The sequence below is a fragment of the Lycium barbarum genome, chromosome 3 (genome assembly GCF_019175385.1).
Source record: "Lycium barbarum isolate Lr01 chromosome 3, ASM1917538v2, whole genome shotgun sequence".
Taxonomy (NCBI): Eukaryota; Viridiplantae; Streptophyta; class Magnoliopsida; order Solanales; family Solanaceae; genus Lycium; species Lycium barbarum.
The window spans coordinates 6,224,258-6,239,876 of record NC_083339.1 but is presented as its reverse complement, the minus strand read 5'-3'; the positions used below and the strand labels follow the sequence as shown (position 1 = coordinate 6,239,876).

At 38.7% G+C, this 15,619-nt stretch overlaps 1 protein-coding gene across 4 annotated transcripts; it reads left to right on the top strand.

Moving 5' to 3' along the window:
* The first annotated feature begins 2,919 nt into the window (after positions 1-2,919).
* Positions 2,920-6,184, top strand: LOC132630050 (F-box/kelch-repeat protein At3g23880-like). 4 transcript variants are annotated; one of them, XM_060345571.1, is made up of 7 exons: positions 2,920-3,192; positions 3,264-3,315; positions 3,395-3,531; positions 3,611-3,663; positions 4,100-4,184; positions 4,263-4,312; positions 4,583-6,184. In XM_060345571.1, exons 1-7 carry the CDS (start codon positions 3,039-3,041, stop codon positions 5,687-5,689), a joined length of 1,638 nt encoding a protein of 545 aa, XP_060201554.1. In that variant the 5' UTR covers positions 2,920-3,038; the 3' UTR covers positions 5,690-6,184. The 4 variants fall into 4 exon arrangements, with proteins under 4 accessions (XP_060201554.1, XP_060201552.1, XP_060201553.1 ...); XM_060345569.1 differs by having other exon boundaries at positions 2,922-3,192; positions 4,058-4,184; XM_060345572.1 differs by having other exon boundaries at positions 3,052-3,192; positions 3,411-3,531; positions 4,058-4,184.
* Positions 6,185-15,619: the final 9,435 nt, after the last annotated feature.

Genomic DNA, 15,619 nt, shown 5'->3' with positions numbered 1-15,619 from the left:
ACACAAAAGGTTACATGTTAACAAACTAGCAAATGAGGTGCAACAGTTAACTCACTTTCTAACTAAAACAGGCAAGGGAAGAATTGGAACTTCTTTAAATTCAGAAGGAGTCCAAACATAAAAACGTATATAATGCATGAAACATGCCTCCATAATCAGATCATGCGAAACAACTGATTTTCACTTGACTATGAACTTAGTGCAGATGACATGTTCTATATCTTGATACATAAAATGGACAAGAGAATACCAAACAGCAGAAACAATGCATCAATTCTCTTTACAAAGATCAGGATGAAAAGAACTAAGAGGGGTTCAAGGAACAGGATAATGTAGAGCAACAGCGACATTTGGCTCAAATTTAATTGACCTATTCCATTCCGTCTTCCCACTTATTTGAATGTTCTAGCTTTGCATTTTAGGATAATATCAAATACAGCTATGTAAACCTGGTTCTATTTTCTCATAAAACTAGGTATCTCTCCGCGAGTGAGTATTATATAAAGGACAGTTAATGATATCAATGTCACAGTTTTCCTTCACCTCATTCCTCTCGAAATTCTGTATTACATTAGAATTACCGTTTGCAGTAACTTGTATCTTTTCCCCGATTTGAGCAACTTATACAGACAAGCATCCATGACTTATAAATCTGCTACCAAACAGAATTAGACTAGGTTGTTCCTCAAATTTTCCTTAAAACTTCTTGATAATTTAATTCCACAGTTCCTTTCTTTTTTGAGAACACAAACAGGAGTCACATAGACGGAGAGAAACAAGCGGATATTACAAAAGCAGAGGGGAGTCATTAAGTTTTTGATAACTTCATTTCCTAACTCAATTGATATTCTAGTCCAAATGGGGAATTCAAAACTGGTTTTCCTTTTGCTGGTAAGTCAAGCAAGAAAAGAAAGATAAAACACCTCTCTTGGGTGGTTACCAAAATTGGATACAAAAAGGAAACGTACATTCCCATGCTGGATACAAGTAGAGGTGATTGCTTTCTTTAATAGTGTTGCTTAGAAATTAAGACTAGTCAACATCCCCAACTAGTCCCTGTCTTTTGAACCATAGTTAAGTTTCACAACAACCAAACAAAGTGAAAATCCATTTCCAATCAACTTTCTTGATCCATTCCTGGGTGCAAAGACATGATCTTTTATGAGGTACATACAAACGATTAAGACCATTAAATAAAAGGTTATCGATATTGAATACAAAACAAGAAACCCACATTCCTTAAGGAATATTTGTTTTCTTCCTCTTCCCGTGTTTTCCTTATTTTTCTCCAACCTATGCATATGGTGATTTTTAGGTTGTCCGAAATGCAAACGTGTGTATTTTCATCTACAATAATAGTCCTCCGAGTTTTTGGCTTTATACTCAGAGTCGTACCTTTTCTTTTATATAGTAGTACACTAATAGTCCTCCAAGTTTCAAGTATTAGCACACTTTTAGCAGTCGGTTGGCTATGAAAACTAAATATTTTTTACTTTATCTGAAAGTTTTGAAGTTGAAGTTGTGTTTGGTTATAGTTTTTGTAAAGAATATTTGGTTGTTTGAACGTACTCAAAGCGAAAAAGTAAAAACAAAAACTTCAAGTTGTATTTAGAATGTTCATGGCCTATCGATAATTTACAAATAAAGTGAAAAAAAATCTGGAAAAAAAGGTGAAAAGTCTCATGGCCAAAGGGGTCCTAAGAGAAGGATTGCTTGTAACGGTTGACCATTACCTACCAACGGTGCTATCTTATTACAACTAGCAACAGGACCCTCTAACTCGTTCAGTATCATCAGACCTTTACCGGAGGCGCCGAATGCTGATTTGGACTAGAGTCAAGCCTATTGACACGTGTCACAGTGGCATTTATCCAAATGTATTCTACAAATTTAGCTCAATGCACTTTCCAAGGTAGAGGTGACATCTGCGTATAGTCTACCCTACCTAGACCTCATTTTGTGGGATTGTACTGTCTATGTTGTTGTTGCTGTACAACTTTTTTCGTCCTATTTCATGTGAAGGTGTTTGACTTGACAGCAAGTTTAAAAAGATAAAGGAATATTTTTGAAATTTATAGTGTAAAAAAAATTATAGAAATTTGTGTGGCTAGATATCATTTCATTAGGATGAAAAGATGAACCTAAAATTGAATTGTTATTAAACATAGAAAGATGTGATTCTTTTTTAGACCATCAACAAACAAGAGAGCGTCATATAAATTAGGGTTAAGGGTAAAACACATACGTAAAATATTACTTTTTTTGTTTTTGTTTTTTTGTTTCATATCTGAACTATCACCAACTAGTTTACAAAACACGCGTCACTGCAAGTAAACGATTGATAGTCGATGTGTGTTTTACAAATTAATTGGTGATAGTTTAGGTAAGAAAAATGAACAACGAATAGTTAAAGTGTGTTGTTCACCATCATCTCAATAAATTAAGAGAGTGTTTGGATTGACTTATAAGCTAGTCAAACCTGCTTATAAGCCCCTTTTAACTTTTTGGAGTGTCTGGCAAAATAGAAAACTGCTTAAAATAAATAAATAAAAAAAGTTGGTGAACCCCAACTTATTGCTTTTTAGCTTAAAAAGCTACTCTTTTGACCAAATATATTACCTTTTTACCCCTTATATTTTCTTATTAGCTTTTTGTGTTAACAACTTTAAGGCACCATTATTAACAAAAAAAAAATGCTTATCAAACACTTGTATCCAAATATGTAACTATTCATTAATAAAATCTGACCCAATCGCTTGAAAAATGCTTTTCAAACTTGATGCTTAAAGCCACTTTTGTTAAGCCAATCCAAGACAGGGGAGTAATAACAATTAGAAACAGAAACAATATTGGTCCAAAAGTCCATTTTGATGGGTTGGGCTGGCTGTGTTGGCCCATATTGACTGCGGGTCTAATCTAACAGTTGTGCATTTCCAATCTAACATTTCTGCATTTCCAGAAGAGAAACCCTAGCAGAAAAGAAGAAGAAGAAGAAGAAGCCAGCAATAATATCCTCCAATCTCCACGCAAATACAGAGATGAAGAAGAAGAAGAAATCCATTGTAAATACAAAAAAGGCTAATCCTTTGAATAATCAGATTAGCAATGGAGAAGAAGGAAAGCTCAAACAGATTAGAAATGGAAAAGAAAAGTTCAATCTTTCGAAGAAGAAATCAGCACCAATTTGCAAAGGTTTCTTTCTTTCTTTCTTTGAGCTGCAGTTGCGCTGATTTTGACGGCACCTCTCTCTGTTCTGCTTGCAGGGAACAGGAGCCGTCAAATGATAATACAGAAGAGCAAATGGATGTTGATCAGGTGAGTAATAACATTAAAGAAACCATTTTAAATACAAAAAAAGCTAATCTTTTCAATCAGATTAGCTATGCATGCTCAGTCTTTTGAATAATCAGATTAACAATGGAGTACCCCGAAAGCTCAATCTTTTCAATCAGAGGGTAGAAGCGCCGCCCCAAAAGCTCAGCAATCTTTCGAGATGCAAAGAGAAGAAGAAATCAGCACCAATTTGCACAGGTTTCTTTCTTTCAGCTGCAGCTGCGCTGTGTGTTTGATTTTGACGGCACCTCTCACTACTTGTCTATTCTGCTCACAGGGAAGAGCATTTCAGATGATAGTAATACACAAGACCAAATGGATGTTGATCAGGTGAGTTATTAAGCATTAAAGAAACCATTTTTCAACTAAGTAAATAATTATGGCTAGCTAACAACGCCAATTTGATTGTATATTCTTTCTTATCCTCCTCACTGCTTCGTTGGTTTTTCATTAGTTCATGGTGGGATTTTTTTTGTGATTCAAAAAAGACATAGTTATGCTCTTTGACATGAATGATTTCTTGATCGATAAATTACTACTAGAATTTAACAACTCCTCAGACATTTTGTGAGAAATCATTGTCTTATATGTCCACGGTCGTCATCCTAGCACCTAGTTTACGTATTCATAACACTGTCATGATTGCTTTTGTCCTTCCACTAAGTTACCAATGATAGTTCTACTTATAAAACACCAATCAACGCTCAGTCTTTTGAATAATCAGACTAGCAATGGAGTCCCCCAAAAGCTCAGTCTTTTCAAACAGATTAGCAATGGAGAAGAAGCGCCGCCCCATAAGTTCAATCTTTCGAGGTGCCAACAGAAGAAGAAATCAGTACCAATTTGCAAAGGTTTCTTTCTTTCTTTCTTTCTTTCAGCTGCAGCTGCTATGGCCTAAGACCTCTGACTATTGTCTATTCCGCTCACAGGTAAGAGCATTATGGAGCCGTCAAATGACCAAATAGATGTTGTTGATCAGGTGAGTTCTCATACTCACTTACCTATTGTCTTTCAATTATTATTGGTCGCTCTTACATTATTTCTAGGTAGGTATTATTATTATGCTTAATATAACATTAAAGAAACCATTTTTCAACTAAGTAAAATAGTATTTGATTGTATATTCTTTCTGGAAAAAAAAATACTGCTTCATTGGTTTTCATATATTCCATGTATATATGTGTGTGCCCGAAAAGATTTAACATCTTCAACAATTGAACTACTAAAGCACTGTACTTGTCTTATCTAGGTCATGGGCATTCACTTTAAAGAGGACATAATGATGGAGATCCTCAGCAGGTTACCTGTGCGGTCTCTTCTTCGGTTCAAATGTGTTTCAAAATTTTGGGAGGCATTAATTGCTGATCCTTACTTTAAGATGAAGCATCACATTCATGCCAAGAATGACCAAAATTCCCCAAAAAATTTTATTTGCCAAACGTGGCTTGTTAAGGACCGTGGCCTTGAATTCCATTGTTCTTCTTTATCCCCGATTCAAATGGTTGAGGATGAACAAAAAGTTGATTGCCCTTCGAATTGCATACCAATGAAATGCAAGCCTTATTGTGGTTATGATGGATTGATTCTTCTTGTATCTTTGTATGATAGACCCAATCTACACCTTTTGCTGTGGAACCCCTCCACAAGAGAATCAATAGAACTTCCCCATCCAGAATCTCCACTGATAGATTGTGTATGGGGATTGGGATATGACGCAACTAGTGATGACTATAAGGTCGTTGCAATTAACCTGAAAGCATATGGTCATCGTGTTGAAATTCTCTCTCTAAAAAGTGGTTCCTGGAGAAGAATCGGTAGTTATCCTACAGGCGTTCATTGTGTTTCGGGTTTTAAGGATTGTGGTATGGATTATTTGCCATTTGTACATGGAGCATTTCATTGGCTCGGTCGGTCACCACATTATACTATCGTTTCATTTAATATTTCAAATGAGGTGTATGGAGAGATACCGTTGTTGGAGCGATTGCGCAATATGTCCAACAAGCTGATCATCGACCATGGTGTTTCAGTATTGGGAGGAATGCTTTGCTTGTATTCGACATATATACATCACCATATGCGCACTTTTGAGTTGTGGGTAATGAAAGACTATGGTGTCAAAGAATCTTGGACTGAATTAATTACAATACGTAATCCTAATCTTTTTTATTCCGCCAGACCAAAACATCTGTTTGCAGATGGTGAAGTGCTACTACGCTGCCAACGTACAGGATCTTGTGGTACTGTGTTCAGGACGACATCTAGAGGACCATTTGGATTATGGCCTCATTGTGATATCGTTAAGTTTGCAATTGTTTATACAGAGAGCTTGATCTCGCCTAAATTACTTACCTAGTATTTGCCTATGTATGATTATTGGGTTTTTGTTATGTGAGAGTATCGTACTGCACAACGTATCATTTTGTAGGTCACTTCTACTCTCTGTAATCTCCTTAACTTGAGAATTCCTATGCTTAATTATATGCCTACAGTCTGGAAAGATGTCATTGTATACCGAGGTTGAGGTACACAAAAGTGCAATGGACTCTCCCTGTTGATCCTTGGCTATGTTGTAACATTTCAGGTGGGAATTTGTGTTGGGGGATCTTGTGTTGGTGGAAGTTGGCTGAATTATGCATGGAAAGCTTAGGTATTATAAGCCTACTTCACCATCATGGCTGAATTATGCATGTGGCTGAATTATGCGTGGAAAGCTAATTGTAATGTCATCTTGGAGTACACTATAAACTCTGAGATGGTCAAATGCAATTTAATTTTTCTCTGTGTATCAGCTTTGTTCAAGCTCTCCTATTCCATTTAGATGATTTTAAATGAAATGTGCTTTTTTTTTTTTTTTTTTTTTTTTTTTTTTGGGAATGATCCAAAGGAGCTGCTAGTAATGGAGTTTGCTGCATCTTAGTTTTCTCATAGTATGATTTGACCATTTTCCTCTTCTCATTAAGCAGAGCTGATCATTAAGTCTAAGTACTACTTTTTTTTCCCTGTTTTCTTTGCCTTTTCTATTATTCAATTGGTCTGTCTATATCATTGTATGGGTGTATGCTATTTTTGATATAGCACGTTTGGATTAGCTGGAAAAAAAAGTAGCTTTTAAGTAGCAAGAGCTTAAAAGTGCAGCTTATTTTGTGAATAAGTTGTTACGTTTTTTGAAAGAAGTGCTGAAACTAAAAATAGTTGAAGTGTTTGGTAGAAAAGTCTCAAAAGCATTTTCCTGTTAAAATGACAGAAATGCCACTAAAGATGTTAACAGTAAAGATAGCTTATTATTGCAATTTTTTTAAATATAAATTGATTAAGATAAAAAAAGTTTCTCTAACTTTAAAATTATAAAAATACGATTTTCTCAAGTAAATATAAAGTACTTACTGAAATAACATAGCAGATAATGTATTGTTCCCAATATCTTCGCTGCTAAGCTTTTAAACTATGAAATCAAAATAAACAACATAAAGAAATTATGTTAATCCGATAAAATATTTGATCAATTTAACAAGATAGCCAACATGCAGATAGCAAAGTCATGTCAATCCGTTAGGTCTATGAATGATCTAACAAGTTACGCAGCATGAATATAGCGAAAAGTCATGCCAATCTAGTACTACATTTTAAGGTAATTCAACAACAAATGTCGTGAAGTAAGTCTTGAATAAGATTTCAAGGTAAGTCAACAACACACGTTGTAAAGTGTTGCATGTAAGTCTTGACAATTTGGTAGGACTTCAAGACAATTCTTACAACACAAGTTATAAATAGTTACAAGTAAGCCTTGACAACCCTAGTGTTCAGAAGAGAGTAAATATCTCAAAAGGTCACTCAACTATGAGAAATTATATAGTAAAATCATTCAACTTTATTTTGTATCAATAGAATCACTCAACTTAGGGTTTTTTCTCTTATAAAATCACTCAACTAAATTTATCATCAAAAAAATCTTACATAAAATAAATTAATTTTTATGTCATGTAGACATGAACCCTACAAATAAAACAAAATTAAAGAGGACTCATATATCTGGAGGACTTGCGCAATAATGGAGAGGTCAACAAATAAGATAATGTAATTTCACTTCACATTACATACATTTACATATCGATTCACTTGCAAACACATGTGAGCAAAAATGAAATTCAATTTGTGTAATGATCCAATTAATTAAATTCAGAAAACAAACTGGTCAAATCGAGCATAATAATTTCGGGAAATTATCTCAGGTTTTTATTAAGCGAAAACTGAACTCTATTACAATAAAGCTACTGATACGGAATGGAAATAAATTGGACTATGAAATCTCCATTGATGAACGAACCTATAACAACTTTAAGATCATTTTAACAAAAAAATGCTTATCAAACACTTGTATCCAAACATGTAACTATTCATTAATAAAATCAACTCAAAACACTTAAAAAATGCTTGGTGCTTAAAGCTACTTTTTTAAAGCCAATTCTAAGACCGGGGGAGTAGTGCATTTAGAAACAGAAAAACACAGAAACAATATTGGTGCATAAGTCCATTTGGACCCTATGAAATCATGGGTTGGGTTCGGCTGAGTCGGCCAACTACCCCATGTTGACTGACGGTTCTACTCAAAGAAAGGTATCCTTGTTTACGGTAAAAACCGGGTCAATGTATGACCGGTGAGACCGGGGCCGAGGGAAAGTTCAAATGAGCACGAGCATGTTCGGTCTACTCTTCATATCGGGGTATTGTGCCGGATGCAGCTAACCCGAGATTAGAAAATTTTGTCCGTTGGTCCGGGTCCGCCGATTCAAACTCAACGTGTCCATTGGTCTGGGTACGCCGATCTACACTCAACGTGTTCGTTGGTCCCGTTAATCAGTTGCTCCACGCGTCAAGAAACCGTTTTGTCATTTTGTACTGACGACCGTACGGTTCTACCTTATCCTTTTTAGGGTTTCTTTATTCAAAAGGGCTTGGCATTGTATTCAAGGCCCATGAGGCATACCTATAAATAGAGGACATTTTCTCACTTTTTGGGGTTAGCTTTGTAGATCTAGAACATTGTAATAGCAAAATATATAAGAGCTCTCTCTCTCTCTCTCTCTCTCTGAGATTGGTCCGGATTTGTGTGTTCTTCTTTAGTTTTATTTACTCATTCAATATTTACATATTACTTAACACATATATTTAGTGCAAATCATCAATTTCGGTACACCTGCTCACAACAATCATACATATAAAATATATATCGCAACAATCCCATATACGTTTCATACCCACCAAAGTAGATTAAAATTTATCCACATATCCTATACCTCACTTACAAATTTAATTGTTACCAAAATTCGGGGTAAACAGTTTGGCGCCCACCGTAGGGCTAGGATAATAGTGGTATTTTAATCTTTGCTTCTACCTCTTTTTACCCGTTGATTAAGGAATCTTCTGTTAATTTATGCAAAAAACGGACCAAATGGCAAGCAGCGGACAATCTGGTCATGTCAACAATAATGAAATTGGGGCTGAAAACGAGAATAGTGGGCTGCGAAACCTATCAGTAGATCCAATCGACCCAAACTCCGTTGATTCGAGGGAAGGCCTCAACCGGCAGAACACCGTGAACCAGGAGAATGCCACCTTACCAGCCACTGATCCCTTGAATACTCATAATTCAATTAATTTATCTCGAGCTCAAGGCCAGAAAGCACCGGATACTCCGGATGAGATTCACTTATGTTCAATTTTTAAAATGTTGCAGGAACAGAGGACCGCCATAGCCGAACAGGGAACTGTAATAGCTCAGATGCAGAGCAAAAATGACAAGATAGCTCCGGAAAGGTCAAAAAGGGTCACCGAACCAAAGAGGGATGAAACACGAATAGTCGAAAGTAATGGATTGGGAGCCGATTCATCCACCGAAATTCTGAAAATGCTCGAGACCTTGGCAAAGTGGGTAGATTCAACGGAGAAGAGGGTGGAAACGTATAACTCTCGGGTGGATCAGATCTCGGAAGCTCCGCCGATTCTAAAAGGGCTGGATTCGAAGAGGTACATTCATAGGCCTTTCCTTCAAGTGCGGCTCCGAAGTTGATCCCGAAGAGATTCAAGATGCCGGATATCCAGAAATATGACAGCACAATGGACCCGCAGGAGCATGTGACTTCGTACACTTATGCCACAAAAGGCAATGGTGTCGAAGAGGATGAAATTGAGTCCGTGTTATTGAAAAAATTTAGGGAAACACTATCGAAAAGAGCGTTGGCCTGGTATGACCATCTACCCGAGCATTCAATCACTTTCTTTGAAATACTCGCAGATACGTTCATAAAAGCCCATGTCGGAGCTAAAAAGGTGCAAGCTCGGAAGGCAGACATCTTCCTTATAGCACAAAGGGATAATGAGTTGTTACGAGAATTTGTGAACCACTTCCAAAGGAAACGGATGGAGCTCTCTCCGGTTCCAGAAGAATGGGCTGTACAGGCTTTCACCAAAGGGCTTAATCCTCAGAGCTCGATTGCCTCATTCAAACTGAAAGAGAACATGTTGGAATACGAGGCTGTAACCTAGGCAAATGTCCATAACACATACGAGTCTAAGATTCGGGTAGAAAATGACCAACTCGAACTACCTCCGGGATCCATAAATATGAGCAAAAGCTATGAGAGGTCGAGGAAAAATTATGAGTCAGAGACACGATCATCGAGGAAAATATACCGCTCATACTCTCATTCAAAAAAATCGAGCTTCAGGTCTGAAAAATCGAGGGTCGGCCCCAGTCACTTCTCGGGCAGGGGCGATAAACGGGCCGAATGCCCGTCAAACAGTCGAGGCCTATCATTTAGAAGTGATGTCGGGAGTTCGGCTAGCAACAAAGACTTATCGAGGATATCGGAATACAACTTCAACATCAACACCTCGGAACTCGTCTCGGCTATCAGCCGTATCACGGAAGCTAGGTGGCCAAGGCCATTGAGGTCAGACCCGGGCCAGCGGGACTCGAGCATGGTGTGTGAATACCTTGAAACCCATGAGCACAGATCTGAGGACTGTCGCCAATTAAGGGAGGAGGTGGATCACTTATTGAAGAATGACCACCTTTGAGAATTCCTAAGTGAACGAGCTACAAACCACTACAAAGAAAGGAAGAGTCACAAACGTGCTGAGTCGCTGAAACCTCAACATGTAATCAATATGATAATTAGGGGAACGGATGCTTCACGAGGTTCGGTGATGAAATGAACAAAGGTTTCCATTGTACGAGAAAAGCGCAACCGAGATGTTGTACCCGGGGGTTCCATTTCCTTTAGCAACGAGGATGCAAAAGGCATCATTCAATCGCACTATGATGCATTGGTAATTTCTATCCTTATTTTCAAATCACAAGTTAAACGTATTTTGATTGACCCAGGTAGTTCGACCAATATCATCCGATGGAGAGTGGTAGAACAGCTAAGGCTACTCGACTAGATTATGCCGGTACCCCGAGTACTCAGTGGGTTCAATATGGCAAGTGAAACCACGAAGGGAGAGATTTATTTGCCGGTCAACATCGATGGCACCATACAATAGACGGTATTCTATGTCATCGAGGGAGATATGAAGTATAATGGCAGACCGTGGATTCATAACATGAGAGCAATACCATCAACACAACATTAGTTGCTGAAGTTCCAGGTGAACAGCCCGCTGCAAGGGAGATATTCACGGTCGAGGAAGCGCCATTTTTTCAAAAAAGCCGAATCAAAGAGATGATGAATTAATCGGAGGAAAGGACGCCAAATAACAACTAAAGGTTATGGGTTCGAAAGCGGAGCAGAAGGGGTCGGACCCGATGGGCGAAGAAGATGATTTCGGCGTACCCAGATCGTTCGTATTACCGGATGGATCAAATACAACCAAATCTACCGTGGAGGAGCTAGAACAAGTCATCTTGTTCGAATATCTACCGGATAGAAAAGTATACCTGGGCACGGGGTTAACCTCGGAGCTCAGGAACAAGTTAATTAAATTTCTTCAAGCTAATGCCGATTGTTTTGCATAGTCCCATATAGACATGACAGGTGTGCCACTGGAAGTCACGACTCATAAGCTCATCCTCGATGAGAGATTTCCCCCGGTGAAGCAGAAAAGGAGGCCCATGGCAGAACTGAAACACGCCTTCGTAAAAGATGAGGTAACAAAGCTTTTAAAAATAGGCTCTATCCGGGAGGTAAAATACCCGGATTGGTTAGCTAATGTAGTGGTGGTGCCAAAGAAAGGTAATAAATTCAGAAGATGTGTTGACTATAAGGATTTGAACAACGCATGCCTGAAGGATTCATTTCCAATGCCTCACATTGATTGAATGATCGATTCAACGGCCGGGCATGAGATGTGAAGTTTTCTCGATGCTTACTTTGGGTACAGCCAAATCCGGATGCACCCAGAGGATCAAGAGAAAACATCCTTTATTGCCCGATACGGGACTTACTATTATAATGTCATGCCGTTCGGGTTAAAAAATGCCGGAGCAACTTACCAGCCCCTAGTTAATGGAATGTTCGAAGAACTGATAGGGAAAACAATAAAAGTTTATATTGATGACATGGTAGTCAAGTCCCTGAAAACAGAGGACCATTTAAAACATTTGCAGGAAACCTTTGATGTACTTCGCAAATACAACATGAAGCTTAACCCTGAGAAATGTACTTTCGGTGTCCGATCAGGAAAATTTTTTGGGTTTTATGGTGTCGAACCGGGGAATTGAAATTAACCTGGACAAGATCAAAGCCATCAAGGATATTGAGGTGGTGAACAACGTCAAGAGAGTGCAGAGGCTCACCGGAAAGATAGTAGTACTGATCCGTTTCATTTCGAGGTCTTCGGATAAAAGTCACCGTTTCTTCTCATTATTGAGAAAGAAGAATGACTTCGTCTAGACACCAGAATGCCAAAGGGCTTTGCAGGAAGATACTTATCGAGTCCACCTCTGTTGCACACATCGAAGGCAGACAAATAATTATTTCTATACCTTGCCGTGTCTGAGGTAGCGGTAAGCGATGTTTTGGTCCGAGAAGGATAAGGTACGCAATTTCCAATATATTATGTGAGTAGGACTTTAGGGGATGCGAAGACTTGTTATCCACACCTCGAAAAGTTGGCCTTGGCATTGGTAAGTGCATCAAGAAAGCTGAAACCTTACTTTTAATGCCATCTGATATATGTAGTAACTACTTACCCGCTAAAAAATGTCATGCATGAACCAGAATTATCAGGTAGACTGACCAAATGGGCCGTAGAGATTAGCGGATATGATATCAAATATAAACCACAGACAACTATTAAGTCTCATATCTTGGCCAATTTTGTGGCAGATTTCCCCCCCGCCATGATTCCCGAGGTCAAGAAAGAACTTTTGCTAATCTCGGGAAAGGCTTCGGGTATCTGGTCTCTACACACGGATGGGGCTTCCAACCTAAAAGGTTTCGGGTTGGGCATTGTCCTTAAAACCCCCGCCGGTGATGCCATTAGATAGTCGATTAGCACTATTAAATTAATTAACAATGAAGCTGAGTATGAGGCTATGATTGCAGGTTTGGAATTGGCTCGGAGTCTGGGGGCCGAAGTAATCAAAGCAAAATGTGACTCTTTCTTGGTCGTTAACCAAGTAAATGGCGTCTTTGAGGTCAATGATGAGCATATGCAAAGATATTTAGAGAAAACTCAGGTGATACTACATCGGTTTAAACAGTGGACCATGCAGCATATACCCAGGGAGCAGAATAACGAAGCCGATGCATTGGCCAATTTGGGGTCTTCAGTCGAAGCAGAGGAAATCAACCCCGGTACCATAGTGCAGTTGATGAATTCGGCCGTAGAAAACGGGCAGGCTGAGATAAACACATTGGGTCTAACTTGGGATTGGAGCAATAGATACATCGACTACTTGCAAGATGGGAAGCTCCCGAGCGACCCAAAAGAATCTCGATCACTCAGAACCAAAGCAGCACGGTTCTGCTTAATAGATGGTCAATTGTATCGATGGTCCTTCTTCGGACCCCTAGACAAGTGTTTGGGTCCCGGAGAAACCGATTATGTAATGAGAGATGTACACGAGGTACCTGCGGTAACCACTCTGGTGCAGAAGCCTTGGTTCAAAAAATCATCAGAGCCGGTTATTACTAGAACCAGATGGAGGATGATGCGAAGAATTTTTTCCGAAAATGTGACGGGTGTCAAAGGCATGCCCCGATGATCCATCAACTTGGGGAGTTTCTACACCCGGTGATATCACCTTGGCCTTTCATGAAGTGGAGAATGGACATCGTTGGTCCTTTTCCACGGGCACCAGGCAAGACCCGTTTTATTTTGTTTATGACTGACTATTTCTCAAAATAGGTTGAAGCGCAGGCCTTCAAAAATATTAGAGAAAAGAAGGTTATTGACTTCATATGGGACCATATTATCTGTCGTTTCGGCATCCCGACCGAAATAACTTGTGATAATGGCTCTCAGTTTGTTGGCAGCAAAGTCAATAATTTCCTCAAAAGGTTGAAAATCAAGAAAATTGTATCAACTCCATATCACCTGAGTGCAAACGGACAGGCAAAATCCACGAACAAAATAATAATTTAAAATCTAAGGAAAAGACTTGAAACATCGAAACATCATTGGAGGGAAAAGCTGCCAGAGGTATTATGGGCTTACAGAACTACGTCAAAATCGAGCACGGGAGAAACACCTTTCTCATTGGTCTACGAGGTCGAAGCTCTGATTCCCTAGAAGTTGGCAAACCGAACCTCCGATTCAAATATACCAGCGGGTCAAACGAGGAGGCCATGGACATAAAACTCAACCTGTCGGACAAACTACGTGAAGATGCATTGGTCCGTTTAGCAGCTCAAAAACAGAGAATGAAGAGGTGCTACAACCGCAGGGCCAATTTTTGGCATTTCCAAGTTGGGGACTTGGTACTTCGAAAAGTTACTTTGAACACCAAGAATCCCAATGCCGAAAAGTTGGGTCCGAACTGGGAAGGGCCGTACAAGATAACAGGGATAACGGGCAAAGGATCGTACCAACTAGAATCCATGCACGGACAACGGTTGCGTAATAACTGGAATGTGGCTCATTTGAAGAGATACAACTGCTAACGTATGGATGCCCACCCTTGTGATCATTTTTTATTATTAACCTGTCTTTTTTTTTTTTTTTGCAGAAAATAGAGTATAGAACGAAATTAGGTCTAAAAACACGTGTTGCACTCTTTTCCTTAGCACGATTTTGTCCCGAAGTGGGTTTTCCGACAAGATTTTTAATAAGGCAACAAATACAACGTGTTACTTTATGAAAATGAGGCAAAGTACCCGGGAACGCAGGGTTTACCCCTTGAGTGGGGACTTGATAGTTCTTACCCGATCATGCAGCTCGGATAAATACTAGGGGACTATCATACTCGCATCGAGGTCTACCTCGAGAAGTTAAAATGAATTCAACTCACCAAAGAAGATAAAGAAACACTATTAAGTGCTACCCCAGAAAGGTCCTCGAAATTTTATGTTTCTCATCTGTCTAATCTCGGACCTTCTTTGTTAGGCTTCGATGTAAGGACCAAACGATAAAAAACGAATCATGTCCACTTAGTATTTGCTACGGCAAAAAACAGAAGGAAACGGATGAAGTCTTCATATTATGTACGTGCAAATACTTGCAATATAAAGAAAATTATGAAAAATTCATCTCGAACATGTCTTTTTATTAAATACCCTATATCGGGAAGTACCGTCCAAATTCGACATATTTTTATTAAATAACCTATACTAGGGCTACCGTCAAAATTCGGCAAAGGCAACAAGGTCACGTTGAACGGATCCAAAAATTTTTAACACCCTCGAATTTGACAAGGCAGGGATTCAAGTATCTGAACCTAATCTATTATAAGTAACCGGTCAAAAAAGGTTCAAGCAATTTAAAAACCTCAGCCCAAAATGCCCAATGTGATTCAGAGACGTCTGAATTCACGAAGCATAAATAAGCTCCTCGAGCAAATCACTCGATCAAATCCTCGGACAAAAATGTACCGAACGAAGAGAAAAGCCAACACTTAAGATAGGCACAGTTCAGAAAAAAGAGGTGACTCTGAACCTTTGATTATTCCTAACGGGATAAGCGATTAAGGCAAATGTCATAACAAGCATTCAGATAAAAGAATGAAGAAAACAACAAAAAGGGAAATGCTCATTTCATATATAAAGCTAAGTTTTTACATTTGGAATTTTCATTAGTCAAAAATCAAAAACAAAATAAAGGCTCGTGCAGGCCCTGATCT